The sequence below is a fragment of the Pristis pectinata genome, chromosome 10, assembly GCF_009764475.1.
Source record: "Pristis pectinata isolate sPriPec2 chromosome 10, sPriPec2.1.pri, whole genome shotgun sequence".
In the NCBI taxonomy this organism is placed as follows: domain Eukaryota; kingdom Metazoa; phylum Chordata; class Chondrichthyes; order Rhinopristiformes; family Pristidae; genus Pristis; species Pristis pectinata.
Genome location: NC_067414.1, coordinates 51,317,860 through 51,338,571, shown reverse-complemented (window position 1 = coordinate 51,338,571; position 20,712 = coordinate 51,317,860). Strand labels below are relative to the sequence as shown.

General features: G+C 40.9%; 1 protein-coding gene across 1 annotated transcript in view; it reads right to left on the bottom strand.

Annotated features, from left to right (window-relative positions):
* The window catches only part of LOC127575211 (uncharacterized), a 165,542-nt gene that overhangs the window by 121,541 nt on the left and 23,289 nt on the right, over positions 1 to 20,712 (bottom strand). The window contains exon 3 of the mRNA XM_052024916.1: positions 6,182 to 7,281. Coding sequence (XP_051880876.1) covers positions 6,182 to 7,281 — 1,100 coding nt within the window. The remainder of the gene's footprint in view (positions 1 to 6,181; positions 7,282 to 20,712) is intronic.

The following is a 20,712-nucleotide window of genomic DNA, read 5'->3' as shown; positions in this document are numbered from 1 at the left end:
GTGAAGCACTTTGGTACAATTTTGCTAAGTTAAAGCTTGTTCATAAATAGAAATAATTATTGTTGTCCTTGTCTACATCTTTCTCTGTATGTAAATAATTAACCTACTTTGCATTGTCATAGTACGTTTGGCTCACTTTCAAAATGCAACATCTTTTCCAAATTAGTTTCAAGAGACATTGCCCATGTCCATTCACATTCTCTTTCCTTACTTCAGTTTGGCATTCTATCCTTATAATTTAAAACCAATGAATACTGCAACAGATGTACAGACTTAATATGCACCCATGTTTTTTTCTAACAAGTTTCATAAAGGGTGGCACAGCGTTAGTGATACTGCTGCACAGCTCCAGTGATTCAGGTTCGATCCTGATCTCTGGTGCTCTCCCCGTGACCACACTGGTTTCCATCCACATCCCAATGTCATACAGGTCGATAGGTTAATTGGCCAATATTGATCCCAGAGGTGGTGGGTAGTACAAGAATCAGGAGATAGTTGATTGACACAGAGTCATAGAGCAATACAGCACAAATACAGGCCCCTCGGCCCAACGAATCCATGACAACCACAGTGCCCACACAGCTAGTCCTAATTTCCGACATTCAACCCATATTGGTATTGGTTTTGGTTTATTATTCTCTTGTACCGAGGTACAGTGAAAAACTTGTCTTGCATACCGTTCATCAGATAAATTCATTATACAGTGCATATACACTGAGTTACTACAGAGTGCTTTGAGGTAAAAACAATAACAGAGTAAAGTGTCACAGCTACAGGGAAATGCATTGCAGGTAGACGATAAGGTGCAAGATCATAACAAGGTAGATTGTGAGGTCATGAGTCCATCTCATCATATAATATCCCTCTAAGCCCCGCCCTTCTATGTACCTATCCAAGTGCTTCTTATATACTATTGTGCCTGTCTCAACCACTTCCTCTGGCAGCTCATTCCATATACTCGCCACCCTCAACGTTGAAAAGTTGCTGCTCAGGTCCCTTTTAAATCTTTGCCCTCTTATCCGAAACCTATGCCCCCCCCAGTTCTGGACTACCCTACCCTGGGGAAAAGACTGTTACCATCTACCTTATCTATGCCTCTCATAATTTTAAAAACTTCAGTAAGGTCACCCCTCATTCTCCTACGTTCCAAGGAATAAAGAACTAGCCTGGCCAACCTCTCCCTATAACTCAGGCCCTCTAGTCCTGGCAACATCCTCGTAAACCTTCTCTGCACTATCTCCAGTTGAACCATGTCTTTTCTATAATAGGGTGACCAAAACTGTACACAGTACTCCAAGTGTGGCCTCACCCTCAACTTATACAGCTGCAACATAATGTCCCAACTCCTATTGTCAATGCCCTAACTGAAGGCCAGCATGCTAAACACTTCTGTCACCACCCTATCTACTTGCTACGCCGCTTTCAACAAACTATGCAATTGGACTCTGAAGTCCCTCTGTTCCATTACACTCCCTAGTGCCCTACTATTCATAGTACAAGTTCCAAGCTGGTTTGACTTTCCAAAACGCATCAGCTCACACTTATCTGTATTGAAATCTATTTGCCACTCCTCAGCCCACTTTACTAACTGATCAAGATCCCCCTGTAATCTACAGTGGCATGTAAAAGTTTGGGCACCCCTGGTCAAAATTTCTGTTACTGTGACTAGCTAAGCAAGTAAAAGATGACCTGATTTCCAAAAGGCATAAAGTTAAAGATGACACATTTCTTTAATATATGAAGCAAGATTACTTTTTTTATTTCCATCTTTTACAGTTTCAAAATAACAAAAAAGGAAAAGGGCCTGAAGCAGAAGTTTGGGCACCCTGCACGGTCAGTACTTAGTAACACCCCCTTTGGCAAGTATCACAGCTTGTAAACGCTTTCTGTAGCCAGCCAAGAGTCTTTCAATTCTTGTTTGGGGGATTTTCACCCATTCTTCCTTGCAAAAGGCTTCTAGTTCTGAGAGATTCTTGGGCCGTCTTGCATGCTTTTTTCTCCAAACATACCTTTGCTTACTGCGGCCAGAAAGTTCTATTTTAACTCCATCAGCCCACAGGACTTGTTTCCAAAATGCATCAGGCTTCTTTAGGTGTTCCTTTGCAAACTTCTGACACTGAATTTTGTGGTGAGGACGCAGGAAAGTTTGAAGAAAAAAGGGTGCAGAATTTCATGAAAAGAACACCTTTCCAACTGTTAAGCACGGGGATGGATCGATCATGCTTTGGGCTTGTGCTGCAGCCAGTGGCACGGGGAACATTTCACTGGTAGAGGGAAGAATGAATTCAATTAAATACCAGCAAATTCTGGAGGCAAACATCACACCATCTGTAAAAAAGCTGAAGGTAAAAAGAGGATGGCTTCCACAATCGGATAACGATCCTAAACACATCTCAAAATCCACAATGGACTACCTCAAGAGGCACAAGCTGAAGGTTTTGCCATGGCCCTCACAGTCCTCTGACCTAAACATCATTGGAAATCTGTGCATAAACCTCAAAAGAGCAGTGCATGCAAGACGACCCAAGAATCTCACAGAACTAGAAGACTTTTGCAAGGAAGAATGGGCAAAAATCCCCCAAACAAGAATTGAACAACTCTTAGCTGGCTACAGAAAGCGTTTACAAGCTGTGATACGTGCCAAAGGGGGTGTTACTAAGTACTGACAGTGCAGGGTGCCCAAACTTCTGTTTCAGGCCCTTTTCCTTTTTCGTTATTTTGAAACTGTAAAAGATGGAAATAAGAAAGTAATCTTGCTTAAGATATTAAAGAAATGTGTCATCTTTAACTTTATGCCTTTTGGAAATCAGGTCATCTTTTACTCGGTTAGCTATTCACAGTAACAGAAATTTTGACCAGGGGTGCCCAAACTTTTGCATGCCACTGTATGATAATCTTCTTCACTATCAACAACACCTCCTAATTTTGTGTCGTCTGCAAACATAAGAGAAACTAGGTTGCAGGAAAATGTGGGGGGTGTATGTGTTCTGAGAGTAGATATAGACTTAATGGGCCAAATGGCCTCCTTCTGTATAACAAAATATGAGAAAGATCCTTCATATATCAACTTGGTTTTAATGTTATACTAAAGGAAGCATCGCTGGCATTTCTTGACTACTGTTAATTGCCTGTGTGAAAAATGGTGGTGAACTAGCTTCTTGAAGTGTTGTATTCCATGCGTGAAGGTCTACCACTAGGTTGTTGGATAATAAGTTCCAGGATTTTGACTCAACAAAAATGTATTTTCAGATCAGAATGATTTGTGACCAAGGGAAACTTGGAAATGGTGGAATTCCCATCTGCCTGCTAATGAGATTCAGTGATGATAAATGAAGGTGGGAACTGGCTGGCACTTGTGTGACACAAACATTATTTGCTATTTATCAGCCCATGCCCGAATGTGGTTCAGCTGTTACAGCATATACAGAGTGAATGGAACTGACACACTCCAATTATCAGAGAACTCCCCCGAATCTGACTTAATGTAAGCGCGAGCATTGACAAAGCAGTTAAAATGCCCTGAAGAACTCATACAACAGTGCCCAATGTTAGATTTGTCTCTAACAGTGACAATCACCTTCTTTTGCACTAGGTATCCTGCCACTTAATGGAAAACTGTCTTCTTGATTCATATTGGTTTCAATGCAGCGAGAACTCCTTGATACCAAACTTGGTTAAATGCTGCCTTACAAGTCACTTTCAATTCACCTCAGAAATTCAATGTCTGGGTGGAACATCCTGGAACCAAATGGCTCCGAAAGGACCCAAACTGAGCTCTGGGGAGCAGGTTACTGATGAGCACTGTCAGTGACATTATCAATTACTTTGCTGATGACTGAGATTTTTCATGGGTTGAAAATTGACAAGGTAAGATGTGTCTTGCTTTCAATGGAGAGCACATTCCACTTTGTTGGGGTACTAGAACAGCTTACCAGAAAGAGCAGCTTGTTGCGGCTAGTGTCAGGATGCTGTTGGGCCCCATTACCTTCGCTGTATGTAATACGAGCAGCTGTTAAGATTGTATGCACCGAATTGAATCAAGGGAAAGCCAGCTTCTGTGATGGTAATCATGACAGAAGGTGCCCCTAAGAGCTCATCACTTGCCTGTTGTCAGTTCCACCACTGGTGTGGGTGGTGATGCATACGTTTTTCTTTCAAACTGTCTATCTTAATGTGATATGGTAGAGTTCTGATCTTATTTGCCCTGGGCATAGTGTATTGCTTCTTTTGTTTAATAGGCACTACGTCAGTCTTTTTACTCCAATTATTTATTTAAATTGATGTAAATTGCTCAGATAGGATGCAGAGATTTGAACTCACATTTCCAGATGATTAATCTTACAACACATCTATGACGCTACCCGAATAAGAAAAAACAACGGCAGAAGCTCAGAGAGAATTATTATTCTAACCATTGGGCACTTGAAATTCAACTTAAGAACACAAGAAAATAGGAGTAAGTCACTCAGCCCCTCAAACCTGCTCCACCATTTAAGATGATCATAGCTGATCTGTTCAAGGTCTCATCTTCTCTTCTATACCAATTTCCCATAGCCCTCAATCCCTTAAATCTTTCAAAAATGTATCTACTTCCTCTTTAAATATCACCAATGATCTAGCCTCAACAACCCTCCAGAGAAGGGAATTCCAAAGATTCACCACTCTCTGTAAGAAGTTCCTAAATACCGAGATATTAAATCCTGAAAGATGTAACTATGTTCCCTCTTTCAAGATTTGCACTCCAGTAGAAACATCTCAGCTTCTACCCTGCCATTTCCCCCTCAGAATACTAAATAATTCAAGAAGGTCATCCCTCATTCTTCTAAACTCCAAACAATGTAGATCAAACTTCTTTAGTCAGAAGTAATAGGACAACCCTCTCATTAGCCTCTTTTGGACTGCCTCCAACGTTAGTGTATTGTTTAATTAAGGGGACCAAAAACTGTTTGCAGTACTCCAGGTATGGCCTTGCCAGTATCCCATAAAATTGTAATAATACTTCACTATTTCTAAACTCCAACCCTCTTGCAATAAAGGCCAATAGGCTATTTGCCTTTCTAACCACTTGCTGCACCTGCCTGCTAACTTTGTCCATTTTATGCACAAGAACACTAAGATCCCTCTGGAATATGCTTATCTGCAATGTTTCTCCTTAGTCTACTTTTAGATTCCTCTTAGTGAAGTGCATAATCTTACACTCCATTTTCTTCTTTTTCACCCAATCACTCAATCTGAGACTGCATATTCTCAGAAGCAAAAACAAAGGATGCTGGAAATACTCAGCCAGCACATGTTGATAATGATACAGGGTTAACATTTCACGTTGATGAAAGCTTAACTGTTTCTCTCTCTGCTGATATTGCCTCATCCACTTTTTTTTTAAATTTTAGATTTCCAGAATCTGCATTTGCTTTTTGATTATTGCATATACTCAGACTGCAGGAATTATTCACAGCTATTGGCATCATTGTTCTGGGCAAAAACAATGAGCCTGAGATCTTTAAGCAAAAATTTCATGCATGCATTAAAATGGCACAATCAACAGGCAAGTGTTATCTTATTATAATTGATTCTATAAATATTATTTTCATAATAAATTTCAAGAGTCACAGACATTTTTCAAAAGGCTGTTTAGATGATAGAATGGCTTCATCAACAAAGGAATGAAATTTTTCATGATGGAGACCATTACCAAAATATTTACATGTTCACTATTGAAAGTTCCCATTCATGGATGAAGTAATTGAAGTAAGGTTGTGGGCTGGAAAATATGTCATAATATATGACTTTTAATATAAAAAGGATTACAAAATAACTTATCAAGGCCACTATTTCACAGAAACAGGAATAGCAGATTCAAACCTTAAGAGTCACTGTAAAAATGTTCTTGACAATACATTAGATCTATTTTATCTTGTATAACAGTACAATCTCTGACTCATAAGGAACAGCACCACAAATAATCTGATAATTGTATATAAATACTGGATAGTATATAGCCTGTGCTGAAGGTGCACAGAATCTCACTAGACGGTTCTTTCACCGAGATACTGTACAATCCCATTTTGTGCCGTTATGCACGTGATATTCTAGGATTATAAAATGTTAAAATTAGAAAGCTTCCAAATTAGCAACAACCGAGGATATATATTTCAAGACATATACTTCGTACGATTCTCACCATTTCCCAGAAGCTCTGCAATATCTACATCCGAAAATAACCTGTCTGTGTTATCTGGCGAATCCTTTGCGGACACTATATCAGAATCAGGTGTTATCACTGACTGAAGTTCTTCAATAGTTTGCTGGTCGCATTCCATGCTCATGCTGCAATGATCTTCTTCCAAAGTCTTTGCTCGCAATGTCTCCATGCTCCCAACAGAAAGTGAATGTAAGAAGTCTGTCGCAGAGCACCTAACGTTTGTTTCACGCAGTTTAAAAACAGTTGCTGTCAACTCTCTTTGAAGTAAAACAGAACGGTGTCTTAAAAAATTTAAATAATTAAAAATACAGATACTTTCTAAATAGTTCGTGGATTTGAAACACTTGCATTTACTGAAGGATTCCGCTCTTGTGACACGTTGAGATAATGCAACCCAGGATTCTAAATTTTCACCGAAACATTTAAAACTCCGTTGCTCCACAAATGGATTATACGGTATCCAGGCTGTAGGTCCCAAGTGCGCTGGCCTTTCACCTTCTAACTCCGGCAAGTTTATTGCAAAACGCTCCCGCCCGAAAGTCGGGTGCAAACTCCTGTGCCTGCGAGTTAAGAGTGCAATGGAACCTATACAACACGACCACTTTCTCCCACTCTCCTGCAACAGCAACAGGTCGGAAAAGCGCCTCAATGCTCTGCTGGTGTCCAGGTCCTCCCTCTGGCATTTTGCAAGCAGACGGGCGAAGTGGGACCGGGCGAGCATCGAGGGGATGGAACGTCGTGTTGCCTCGTTCACCCCCGCGGGGTCGGGCAGCTCGCGCCCCGTGACGTCCTCCGGGTTCGGATTTGGAATTCCCAGCTCGAGCCCAGCAGTGACGTGCACCGGGCCCGGATTCGGATTCCGCCGGCGGGAAGGTACGGTGGCTCGCAAGGGTTCGGCGCTCGCTGACGTCAGAGGGCTGCCGCCGGGATGACGTCTCACCTCGGGTGCTGGCGTCCTCTTCCAGTTTCGACCGCCCGGTGGACCAGAGCCACGGATGTGTTTGTGGGATCGCTGCTGCGAAGTAAGGAAGAGGCAGATGACCTGTCCTCCTCTTTCAGGACTTGCTTCCAGTCCATTGCTGTGGGTAGAGTTAGAGAAGCAAAGGACTGCAGATGCTGGAATCTAGACGAAAAACAGGACGATGCTGGAGGAACTCAGCAGGCCAGGCAGCATCCGCGGAGAAAAGCAGGCGGTCAATGTTTCCGGTCAGGACGTTTGGAGATGGTTCATTGCATTTACAGTGGGCTCCCCACGAATGGGGTTCAGTGCCATCCTGAATGCTCATTTTCCATTTTGAGGAGTAATTTCATATTATCTTGCAACGTAGGAGACCACGCTTATCTATGCTAGCAACAGTGGGTGACCTCAGCTCTTTCCACACTTTATTCCATCTGCCCACTCACTTAGCTTGTCTATAAACCCTTGAAGTCCCTTTGCATCCTCTTCCTTGTACAAAGGTGTGAATCTTTGGATTCCTCTACCCCAGTGGGCTACAGAGTCTCGGTTTTTGAGTTCATTCAAAGCGGAAATCAAACAGATTTCTGGATACCACGTGAGTCAAGGTATAAGGGCTAGAGCAGGGGAAAAGTACTGAGGTGGATGGCCGTCCATGATCTTTAAGTGATCTAATGTGCTGTAAGCAATTTAGAAGTTTACTGGATCACTATCTGGAATGGGCTGGTTGTCTCATAAGGAAAGGTTGGAAATGCTAAGCTTGTATCTGCTGGAGTTTTTACGAAAGGGGGTGGGGTTTGATTTGAAACACATACTGTCCTGAGGGTTCTTGACAGAGTGGATGTGAAGAGGATGCTTTGGAAATTGGGGTCATTGCTTAAAATTATTGGATCGTCCTTTTTTTCTCAGCAATTTTTTTCTCAGTGGTATATGAGTCTTTGGACTCTCTTCCTCAAAGCATAATTAAAATAGAGCATTTGAATATTTTTAAGGTAGAGGTGAATAGATGCTTGATTTGGATTACACTTTCAGTGCCCACAGGTGGGAGTACAGTGGCTCGCAAGGGTCGGTGCAGTCTCCCATGTGTCCCATTACCTGAGAAGGATGCTGGTGTCCTCGAATTTCAACTATAGATTGGACCAAAATGAGTGATGTAATTTTGAAGGATTGCTGCTGTAAAGTGAGAAAGATGCAACTGATTCACCCTCTTTTTTCAGCTCTGAGGATGACTCCAGTTGTGGCCAATGAAGCCACTGTGGACCTCAGACCTTGGGGCAATGGGTGCTTCACCAGGAGGGTGGGTGAGAAGTTTGGGAGATGATATTCAAAGGGTTGGGGACATTAAATGCTTGCTGTGAGTAGTTGGGAATGCAAAATTGAAGTTACAGTCAGATGAGCCATGGTCTGATTAAATGACGGCATACTTGAGAGCTGCATAGCCTAATTCATACGGTTATATGTTGATGAATGGCCACAACCATTTGGACTTTCAATCATGCAAAGAAGTTCCCATAAACTACAATGGCTAGATAACTTGATTTTTGTGTAAAGTGGAAATACTGTTCTTATTTTGGATAGCTCATACAGTCTAATCCAGGCAGCATCATGCTAAACATCTTCTGCACCCTTTCCAAAGCCTCCACATCCTTCCTGTAATGGGGCAACCAGAAATGAATACAATAGTCCAAGTGCTTTCCAACCAAAATTTTATATAGCTGCAACGTGACTTCTTTACTCATACTCACTGCCTGACCAATGAAGGCAAGCATGGCCAAACACCTTCTTTACCACTCTATCTACCCATGGCATCACTTTAAGGGAGCTGTGCTTGGACTTCAAAATCCCTCTGTACATCAATGCAATTAAGGGTCCTGCCATTAACTGTATACTTTCCCCTTACAATTGATCTTCCAAAGTGCAATACCTCACACTTGCTTGGATTAAAATTCCATCTGCCATTTCTCTGCCCATATCTGTAATATATCCCGCTATATCCTTTGACTTTCTTCACTGTCCACTACTCCACCAATCTTTGTGTCATCTGCAAACTTACTAACCCACGCTTTTACATTTTCATCCAAGTCATTTATATATATCACAAACAGCATAGATCCCAGCACTGATCTCTGCAGAACACCACTGATTGTGGACCTCCAGCCCTTCCATAACTACCCTCTGTCTTCTATGGGTAAGCCAATTCTGGTACATAGTTCCTTGAAAGTGGTGACACAGGTAGACAGGGTGGTGAAAATGGCATTTGGCAAGCTGCCTCCATCAGTCAGGATATTGAGTACAAGAGTGGGACGTCATATTACAGCTGTATAAGACATTGGTAAGGCCACATTTGGAGTACTGCATGTGGTCCTGGTCGCCCTGCTAGGAAGGATGTCATTAAATTGGAAAAGGTAAAAAAAAATTCCAAGGATGTTACCAAGACTGAGCATTTGAAATATATGGAAAGGTTGGATAGGCTAGGATTTTTCTTCCCTGGAGCATTGGAGCCTGAGGGATGACCTTATAGAGGTTTACAAAATCATGAGGAGCATAGATATGGTGAATAGCCACAGTCTTTTCCCCAGGTAGTGGAATCCAAAACTAGAGGGTATAGGTTTAATGTGAGAGGGGCAAGATTTAAAAAAAACCTGAAGGGCAATTTTTTTACACAGAGGGTGGTGAGTATATGGAACGAACTGCCAGAGGAAGTGGTAGAGGCAGGAACAATTATGACACTTAAAAGACATTTGGAAAGGTACATGGATAGGAAAGGTTTAGAGGGATATGGGCCAAAAGCAGGTAAATGGGACTAGCTTAGTTAGGCACTGTAGTGTAGTGGTTAGCGTAATGCTTTACAGCGCCAGCGACCTGGGTTCAATTCTAGCCGCTGTCTGTAAGGAGTTTGTACGTTCTCCCTGTGTGTGCGTGGGTTTCCTCCGGGTGCTCTGGTTTCCTCCCACATTCCAAAGACATATGGATCAGGAAGTTGTGGGCATGCTATGTTGGCGCCGGAAGCGTGGCAGCACTTGCGGGCTGCCCCCAGAACACTACGCAAACGATGCATTTTACTGTGTTTTTTGATGTACATGTGACTAATAAAGATATCTTGACTTGCTCGGCATGGATAAGTTGGGCCAAAAGGCCTGTTTTTTGGGCTATATAGCTCCATGGCTCTATGAGAGGAATAACTCTCAACATTCAGGTTTACAGGTATTTTGCTGAGTCATAGTCTAAACCAAGTTAGAAAGAATCATTCTCATAGAAAAGCTGATTGAAAATGTTTAAGATTCTTTTATCTGTAAGCAATCTCAGAAATGATTACTATGTCATATTACTTTGCCATAGCTACATGGTGCATTATTTCCTGTTTTTCATTAACAGCTATGTAGCATGTAAACTACAAATGTTGCATTGCCAGTGATTTTCTAGATAGGTGCAGTGATGACTGATTCTGAAATCATGGTTTGACTTGATACTGTTTATGAGGAAGACAAAGGAAAGTTGCATTTATATAGCAACCTTCCTGATTTCAGGGTGAATCAAGCATTTTATAGTAAATTCTTATTTTTGAAGTTTGGTTGTAATGTCAGAAATGCATTATTTATAACAGCAAGATCTCACAAACAGCAATGTGATAATGACCACAAAATATGCTAGTGATGTTGTTTGAGGGAAAATTATTGATAAAGCACACTCCCCTGCTCTTCTTCAGATGGAGGCATGGTATTAATTACATTCATATGAGAGGGCATATATAGTTAACACCTCGTCTGATAGGCAGCACTTCTGACAGTATGACTTTCCCTCAAAGCTGTAATGTTAGCTTACATTACATGCTTATATTTCTCTAGTGGGACACAACTTTAACTCACCTCTTTTAGTTTAACACAAGGGAAACACCATAGAAAGAAGAAAAACCAATGCCATAAATGAAGTAAACCTAAAAGTAAAACTGAAATTGTCAGAAATGCTTTGTGGATCAAGCAGCGTTCAAAGAGAGTAATAAGATTAACATTTCAGATCATACGGCTAACATCAGAATCAAAAATTGTAAGAGCTCAAGGAAAAATGATGCAAAGTGAATACAAGAAATGATCTATAGTTAGTTGTAGAACAAGGAGTAATTAACTGAATGACAAAAGTGTGAGACGAAAGACTTGGAGATGTCTATTGCACCATGATAGCTGAGAAATTTAAATTAACTTATTAAATCATCTGGAGTTTAAAATTGCTAGTCTCAGGAATAGTGATTCTCTAACTACTGTACCAGCTAGCTACACACCACGAAATGAAGACACAGAGTCGCTGGTTTCGAAATCAGAAGTCGAATGCCGACCTGGGGCACGGTGCGCCTTTAATAGCCGAAAACTTCCCGCACTGACGTCACGCGTGGGTCACCTGACCTTCCCATACGCGGGCTTTCCCAGCCCAACGCTGGGGAAGAAGGAGGGCCCCGCGCCATCTTGGATCGGGGCCTCTGACGACATCACGATGTCGGGAGCCAGTTTGATGCCGGTGCGGTGAGTCGCTACACTACCAGCTTATCATAAAATCAATTGAATCAAATTCCTTGTTTGGCCTTTACGTGATTCCGATATGTTTGGCATTCGTACCTCCCAGTGTTAGCATATGTAGATTTGGCTGCAAGAGGGAAATTGGTGATGTCAAGGTCAAGTAGGTTTATCCCTCATATAAGTTTACTCACTGCCTACTACGAATCAGTCCAGCAACTATATCCTTCAGGACTCAGCCAACTTGGTTAGTGGTAGTGTTACTGGACCTCTTACTGATAGACAATAAAGTCCCCTGCTCGGATTAAGCCTGTGTTCTTGCTGCTCTTCCAAGAAATGTTCAAAATGGAATATTTATAAGCTGAGGGATGACAGTAGTTGGTAAACAATAAGAGCTTTTCTAGTCTACTTCATGTCATAAGATGTGGTGTCAATGTCGAGAACTTCCAAAACCAATCCTTTGCAATTATATTCACTGTGCCACCACTTCTATTGGATTTGTCCTGTTAGTGAGACAGAACATTTTAACTGTGCAATATTTGCTGAGTAATACTATATCGGGCATGACTAGTTTGTGAGACAGCTTTTCCAATTTAGACACCATCCCTTTATGTTTTTGAGGAGGATTGTGCATGGTCAACTGGTTTGGGAATGACTGTTGTGTCTGAATCCATCATGATGATCACTGATGGGTGCTTGACCTGATTTATTCTTATTGTGCTTCATTGTAGCAGCTTTGATACGTTGGAGTACAATGGTAGACTACTTCAGAAGGCAGTTAAACTTCAGTCAGTGTTGTGGGCTTGGAGCCATATATCGGCCAGATCAGGTAAAGATTATCTGAACAATGTCAGCGAACCAGTTGCTGTGGTTTAAAATTATGAAGACTTTAGTTAGACTGAGTAAAGAAAAGCTGCTTATGATGACTGAAAAATTGGAATTGGTTTATTATTGTCACTTGTACCAAGGTACAATGAAAAACTTGTCTTGCACACTGTTCTCACAGATCATTACGCAGTCCATTGAGGTAGTACAAGGTAACACAGTACAGAATGCAGAATAAAGTGCAACAGCTACAGAGAAAGTGTAGTGCAAGCAGACAATAAGGTGCAAGGCCATTTTGAGGTAGATTGTGAGGTCAAGAGTCCATCTTATTGTACCAGGGGACTGTTCAATAGTCTATTAACAGTGGGAAAGAAGCTGTCCTTGAACCTGGTGGTACGTGCTTTCAGGCTTTTGTATCTTCCGCCCAATGGGAGAGGGGAGAAGAAAGAATGTCCGGGGTGGGTGGATCTTTGATTATGCTGGCTGCTTTAATGAGGCAGCAAGAAGTGTACACAGAGTCCATGGAGGGGAGGGTGGTTTCCCGTGATGTGCTGAGCTGTGTCCACAACTCTCTGCAGTTTTTTTTGCAGTCACAGGCAGAGCAGTTGCCATTCCAAGCTGTGATGCATCCAGATAGGATGCTTTCTATGGTGCATCAGTTAAAAATTGGTGAGTGTCAAAGGGGACATGACAAATTTCTTTAGCCTCCTGAGGAAGTAGAGGCGCTGGTGAGCTTTCTTGGCCATGGCGTCTATTTCATTATGATAGTCAGAGGGCATAGATTTCAGGTGATTAGCAAAGGAACTATGGACAACATGAGGAAAGTTTTAACATATCATGTCGTTAGGATTTGCAAAACCATGTATGCAGTATCAGTAATAGTCTACCAAAAGAATTGGATAAATACTTAAAGGAGAAAGATCATTGTTGGAATATGGCAAAAATGTGGAGGAGAATTAGGATCATTCTGTAATTGCTGTCTCAGGCTTGTTGGGCTTATTCTGTGCTGTACCATTCTGTATTTCTATGACGTGAAAGAAGTGTGTTGAATAAGTGAACCCAGGTCAGCAAGAGTCTTATCATTGTCCTTGCATAGGAATATCAGAAGAACATAAGATGTAGAAGTAGGGGTGGGCCCTTCAGCACCTCAATGTAACTTCACCACAGCGAGCTCCCACAGACACCAATGTTATGATGATCTGCGAAGTTGACTAAGGGACTAAATATCAGCTAGGTCATTGTCGATACATTCCCTAATTTTCAAAAATAGTACCCTGAGATCTTTTACTTTCACCTGAATGTTGCACAGGTGCGAACAAACTTATCCCTTTTGAAGCATAGAAGTTTGCTTTTGCTATATAGCGTCCATACTTGCAGTTGAGATAGATTATTTTCAACTTAAATTTACAAGCTGGAAAATATAATAATTTCTGCTATTTAAAAAATGTGACCTTTTACTGCATCACTCTGGTTATTAATTTTAATCAATAAATGTAGGAAAAGTCAAGGATGACTTACATCCTTTTGGCATTTCTAAGATCATTTCTCCTCTCCGTGATGACATGCAGCTGCATTTTCAATACCTCCATTTTTGATGTCTCCACTATTCATCTCGCAGATAAGTATATGCATTTATCATCCTTTAAGAAAGGAAATCTATTTTAATATTTGCTTCAACTTCAAAAGCTGCATATATGAGAAACATTTTCAATCATAAAAGCCTTTGTATTCTATTTTCATGAACAAAAAATTAGCAATATTGTGAACAGTTTTAAAATAAATTCCACATTTAAGCAGGACAGGCTGCCTTCTGTAGCACAGGAAATAAACATGTTGAACACTGTCAAAGGGGATTATCAGACTAGTTTAACAAGTATCACAGACAACTGCCATTTTACTGCTGCCAGCCCACCAGGGTAGAAAGCTATTACGTTCTATATCAGAATTGCTTTGTTTCATGGATATAAACTTGTCATCAGAAAAACCTATCAGCTAATATCTGTACCTTTAAATAACATTTTGATTTGCAGTGTTATTTAATTGGAAAGGATAAATGTAGATAATCTTCCTATGCCCTAGATAAAAATACATATTCAAAACAGGGGATCTACAATGCAGCAATGCACAAAATGTGCTGGAGGACCTCAGCAGGTCAGGCAGCATCCATGAAGGGAAATAAACAGTTGACGTTTCAGGCTGAGACCCTTCATCAGGACTGGAAAGGAAGAGGGCAGAAGCCAGAATAAGGTGGGGGGAGGGGGAGGACCACATGCAGGCAGGGGAGAGATCAGTGCAGGTGATAGGCGAGTCCAGGTGAGAGGGGGAAGGTAGGTGGGTGGGGAGGGGGAGAAGATGTATTAAGCTGAGAGGCACTTTTTGTGTATTGCTCCAGGTTCCAGCATCTGCAGAATTTTTTTGTGTCTACAATGGGCACTGAAAACCAATTTCTTTTTCTGTGAAACTCTGATGTTCAGCCTTCTCAGGGTTATTGAAACAATCCATGAATATTTAGTTGCACATTGGTCCGGAGTTAAAGTATAACTTGCAGAACACAGAGCTTCAAGGTATACTACTGGTTCAAAAAGATCATTGTGGGTTAAACAAAATATTCCAATTAAATGAAAATTCTTAATAAAAACTGAAAATCTGGAGATGGTCAACAGGTCAGACAGCATCTTTGGAGAGAGAAACAGGGTGACTGTTTTGGGTTGATGACCTTTCATCAGAATTGGGATAAATCAAAGATTACAATGCTTACATTGCAGAGAAAGGAACATAAGATAACAAAAGGAAATAGGATGGACAAGAGAACACAAGTGAAATGGTGCCAGCTGAAAGATGATGCTAAAGGTGTTGCAGAATAAAAAGCAAAAGTTATTTCTGAGGAGGTATGAATTGGAGGAAATGAATGAAAATGGAAATTGCCAGAAACTGGGAGAGAAAGCAAATGTTGGAAATTTTGGGTATAAGGCTGGAATGGCTGCATCTGAATTCCTTGAAATCATTGTTTAATCTGAAAGGCTGCGGCATACGTGTTTGGAAGATGAGATGCTGTTCCTTAAGCTTATTTTGAGCTTTACGGTAACAGTGTAGGAGGCCAAAGACAAGGTTTGGAGTGGGATGAATTAAAGTGGCAGATAATCAGAAGCTGAGAATCAGCTTTGGGAAATGAACGGAGATATTCTGCAACCAATCTGCATTTGGCTTCCCCAATATGAAAGTGACTAGTTCATGCTGTGTACTAAAATGGATGAAGTACAGGTATATTTCTGCTGGGCCATGTGACTGGGGCCTAAGATACAGGAAGGAAGGAGGAAAATGGTGGCTGTTAAATCTAGGAAGTTTCCATGAGAAGATGAGTCAAAGTGGAGATGGAAGAATTGAACAAGAGCATCTCAGAGTCAACAGTTTCTTCAGAATGCTGATGCAGGGGGAAGACATATTTAGTAGTGGCTTTGCATTATGTTGAATGCAGAGACTGATGGGGTGGAAAATGAGGCCGAGGAGAAACCAAAAGCAAGTTAGGTTACTGCTTTGCAGAAAAGCTCTGTTCATTCTGCAAAGGTGACCCTGAGCTTCCAATTACCTTTCACTTTAATTCTCCACTTCACTATGATCTGTCTTTGGCCTCTTATGTTGTTCCAAAATAGTGCAACTGAAGCTTAAGAACCGTGTCTCATCTTCTGAACAGGCATATAACAGTCTTCTGGACTCAACAATAAATTCAACAATTTTTAGATAATCGGCTATTCCAGCCTTATAACTCACATTTCCTGCATTCAGTATTTTTCCCTTTCTCATCTTTTGGTAATTTCACATTTCATTTGTCTCCTATATTTTACATTGCCTAAGAATAACTTCTGTTATTCAATAGCCTTTACCACGTTTGTTCAGCTGGCACCATCACCACGTGTCATTCCATCTCCTCTGGTCTTCATTCCATCATTGGCATTTCTTTATCTCCTTTCTATGCAACTTAAAACTTTTTATTTCTAACAATTCTTAGTTCTGAGGATAAATAATCAAACTGAAATGTTAATTCTTATTTTTTCTCTCCACAAATGCTGCTTGACCTGCAGAGTATTTCTTCAGATATCCAGCATCTACAGCATTTTAATTTTGAAATGAAAATCCTTGTTTCATATTATGCTTGTTTTATTCATACATCTGATCCATAATTATAGCTTGAAATTTTATCTTTATGTAAGAGGCATGGAATTATAAGGTAAATATACAATGCTGAGCAACAATTACATGGACTTCAGTGCCTCATAGTAAATACCCTTCTGTTTACGGCATTCACATCAATAATATGTAGCATTACTCCTCACCCTAAGCATATAATGCCCAGATTACTAAGCAGAAATAATGACAATGAAGTTTTGTTTTGTGCTGAGCACAGAAAATGGTACTCAGAATGATAGCACATACATCATTTCTTAGATAGATATGTGTATTTATAAATTATGTGACTGTGACACAAGGAATGGCATCATACAATTCCACAACATTCATTAGACCACCTCTTTGCAGTCAGTAGCCAGTGTAATCTTCATAGAATTCTGCTGAACCTGTTTGTGCAGGGTATAGATTCAGCGTGGTATTGAGAAAGGACATTGAACCACAGATGTTGTGTTCTCAGTTCATCAACTTCAGACTGTGAGCAAATCTACATTAATGCATGTGATTAAACCAAATTAACTCTGAAATACATCAAAAGTGCACCATAACAGTGAGGCATGGAAGTGAAGGTGATTTACTGTGGCCAATTAACATCAACACCTACATTACAATGTATGAGGAAATTGGAGCACCCACAGGAAACCCACAAAGGAAGAATGTGCAAACTCCATACAGACAGCACTAGTCAGGATTCAACCCAGGTCACTGGAGCCAAGTATTAGCTGTGCCACAGTGCTGCCTGTTGGATTCACTTCCTTATGGGAAAAAGTGTCCCAGATGCAGATTTGAAAATCATTTTTCCAAATTAAAATCGATGAAGCTGACATTAAAAATCCATAATGGAATGAGCTGTACAGAGACAGAGTCAGATTCTAAGTACCAATTGAAAACAATGTCCCCATTACCAAATGAGGCCAATTCTGTGTAAGTACCACTCGTTAGATGTACCTACACCCAGATCTTGGTGCAAAAGCAACCAGTAGAATTTTGAATCAAAACAAAGAATCCTGGAAATACTCAGCAGGCCAGGCAGCAACTGAGAGAAAAACTCTCAACATTTCAGGTCACTGAGTACTTCTAGCACTGATATTTTAGATTTCCAGCATCTGCCATTTTTTTGCTTTTCATTCAGGAATATTTCATCTTAAATAGGAGCAGCTGCAATGTCCTCCCAAAGCAAGCCATCAATCTCGAGGCATTAGTTTTATCCAAGGAGTTAGGTGCTATCAATGTACAATATCACACTGGTTGGGAGATGGTCTTTGAAAGTGGTGAATGCAGAGAAGCAAGAAAGAAATGATGTGAATTTCAGCATAGTAGTCTGGAGAGAAGTCACACCTTTAGTTGATAGAATTACAGGACAGTAGATGGAACTGATAAAGGTACACAGTAACACGATCATGAAGATTGCTTCATTCTAGGTAATGCACAACTCTGAAATGAATGTGCGGATGTCCTTTACAGAACAGGGAAATTAGAATGCAAATACTCTCTGGTTCCATTTGAGAGGAAGCAGCTGGTAATACATCAAGCAGTGTGTATTCCATTGACTGAAGGAGAAACTTGAAACCAAATTGGAGACACTAGTAATAGTCCCAGTAGACATTCCTACCCCAGGATCCAGTTTGGTGTGTATTGAGAATCTCTCCAGACCCAAGAGATCTTCATGGGGCTCTGAAGAGAAGCCACTATCCTATGAAAACAATAGAAGATGTTGCCCCGGACCTGAGTAGAGCGAATATTTTCAGTGATGACATATTGCTCTATTGGAGAAGACAAAACAGTGGACGCAGCAAAGTTAGACTGTGACTGAAAGCTGAGATCTCTGATGAGAAGATGCAAGGAGAAGCAACTAAAGACAAACGAGCAAAATCTGAAGTTTAAAATGCAGAAGCTCTCCTTCGTAGGTCGCATCACCAGAACTGCTCTGAAGCAGATCCAGCCAAAGTCAAAGAGGTGAAGAGTGCCAAGCCTGAGAGATGATGCGGGAGTACAACACTTTATGAGGTTAGTAAATTATCTGAACTGTATGAACCACTCACACAGATGACCAAAAAAGGTGTAGTAAGGGGCTGGCTGGATACTCATGAGCAAATGGTCGAACAAATCAAGGAGGTGGGTACAGCAGAGCCGATGTTAAAATACTTAATGATAAAAGGAGCTGAAAATACAGGGAAGCATTTCAGAAAAGGGTCCAGACAAAACAGTCTTGCAGGAGAGACAATTAATAGCATATTCTGAGTTCTGACAGGAAATAGATAAGTTGGAAATTTGAGTGGAGAAGTGACAGATGGATATTAGTCCAGACAAGTGTGAGGTGTTGCATTCTGGGAGGTCAAATGCAAGAGGAAAGTATGCAATAAATGGTAAGACCCTTAGGAATATTGATATCCAGAGCAATATTAGCTCCCTGAAAGTGGCAACACAAGGGTAGAGTGGATAGGTGTACATCATGCTTGAACAGCATTGAAGGTTTATGTTTCTCACAGGTAACAATGCAGCAAGTGCAGCTTCATTGTAACCTGCAGTAGATCCCAATTACCAGAATAAAAACTGCAGCTCCTGAGAAATATTTGGCCATTGCTGAGCATGATCTGGTTCTCAGCTACCACAAGTAGCAAAAGTGATTTGAAACCCCCTATTTTTGGCATGAGCTACATTGAGTCTTTAAAGTTCTGTAAAACTGAGTGCTTATTTTAGAATGGGATAGTGAAAGACCAAAGTTGCTTTGGGGAAATACATTTACTACAGTACACTAATTTAAATACCTTTGTGAGGCACCTACCTAATTTCCATCCAAGGAAAAACAGCATTTCTCTCAATACTGCACTGGAGTTTCAATCTAGAGTTTTTTTTACTTAAGTCACTGGTGTGCAATTCAAAACCCCAGCCTTTCGACTCAGAGACAAGAGTTCTTCCAAGAAGTACAAAGCTGAAGATAATACAAGGATGGCAATAGAAGAATTTGGATCTATTTGTGTTTGTGTATGTTGGGGTGGGGTGGGGGAGAGGGAAAAATGGAAAGAGGAGCGAGACTGAAGTAAAGTAGACTGGACAATATATGTAAACTGCATCTTCCATTTATTATCTCAGCCATTCCGACAAAATTCCGTTCCTTCTGCGAAGTGTATTAATAAAATGCATTTGTATTTATAGGAATATTCTGATTAGTAACTGCAATAAGAGATGTCACTATTCACAGGTCAAGAATTTGTTTTGATCATTAAAAAAGGAACAGTAACTTAAAATTGGAAGAGATATTGGATGACAGATGTTATCAAGCTGATATAGATTGTTAAGTACGTCAAGAACTCACTGAGTATTCATGTGAAACAGATGAAACTTAAAGCTTACCTTCATTAAATGATTCCACTTAACTACATATGAATCAGCCCATTCATCCATTGCATGATAATTACAAAAAACAGTTTCTAAGAACACAGATTTAATTTTGCAATTAATATCTGCATATAATTCAACTTTCCACCTGTTCCATCAACCTCATTCCCACTAAACTGAGACCATCATGATGAAGTGCTTCGAGAGGGTGGTCATGGCACACATCAACTCCAGCCGCCCAGACAACCTCAACCCACTGCAGTTTGCCTACTGCCAAAACTGGTCTATGGCAGACACCATCTCCCTGGCCCTACACTCATCTCTGGAGCATCTGGACAGTAAAGACACCTACGTTAGACTATTGTTTATTGACTACACTCTCCCTGCAATACTATAATTCCAAGCAAACTCATCTCCAAACTCCTGGACCTGGGACTCAACACCTCCCTTTACAACTGGATTCTTGACTTCCTGACCAACAGACCACAGTCAGTAAGGATAGGCAGCAACCCCTCTGCCATGATTATCCTCAAAACTGACGCCCCACGAGGCTACGTCCTCAGCCCCCTACTCTAGTCCCTATACAGTCACGACTGTGTGGCCAGATTCTGCTCTGACTCCATCTACAAGTTTGCAGATGACACCACCATTGTGGGCTGTATCTCAAACATCGATGAGTTGGAGAACTGAAAGGAGATAGAGAG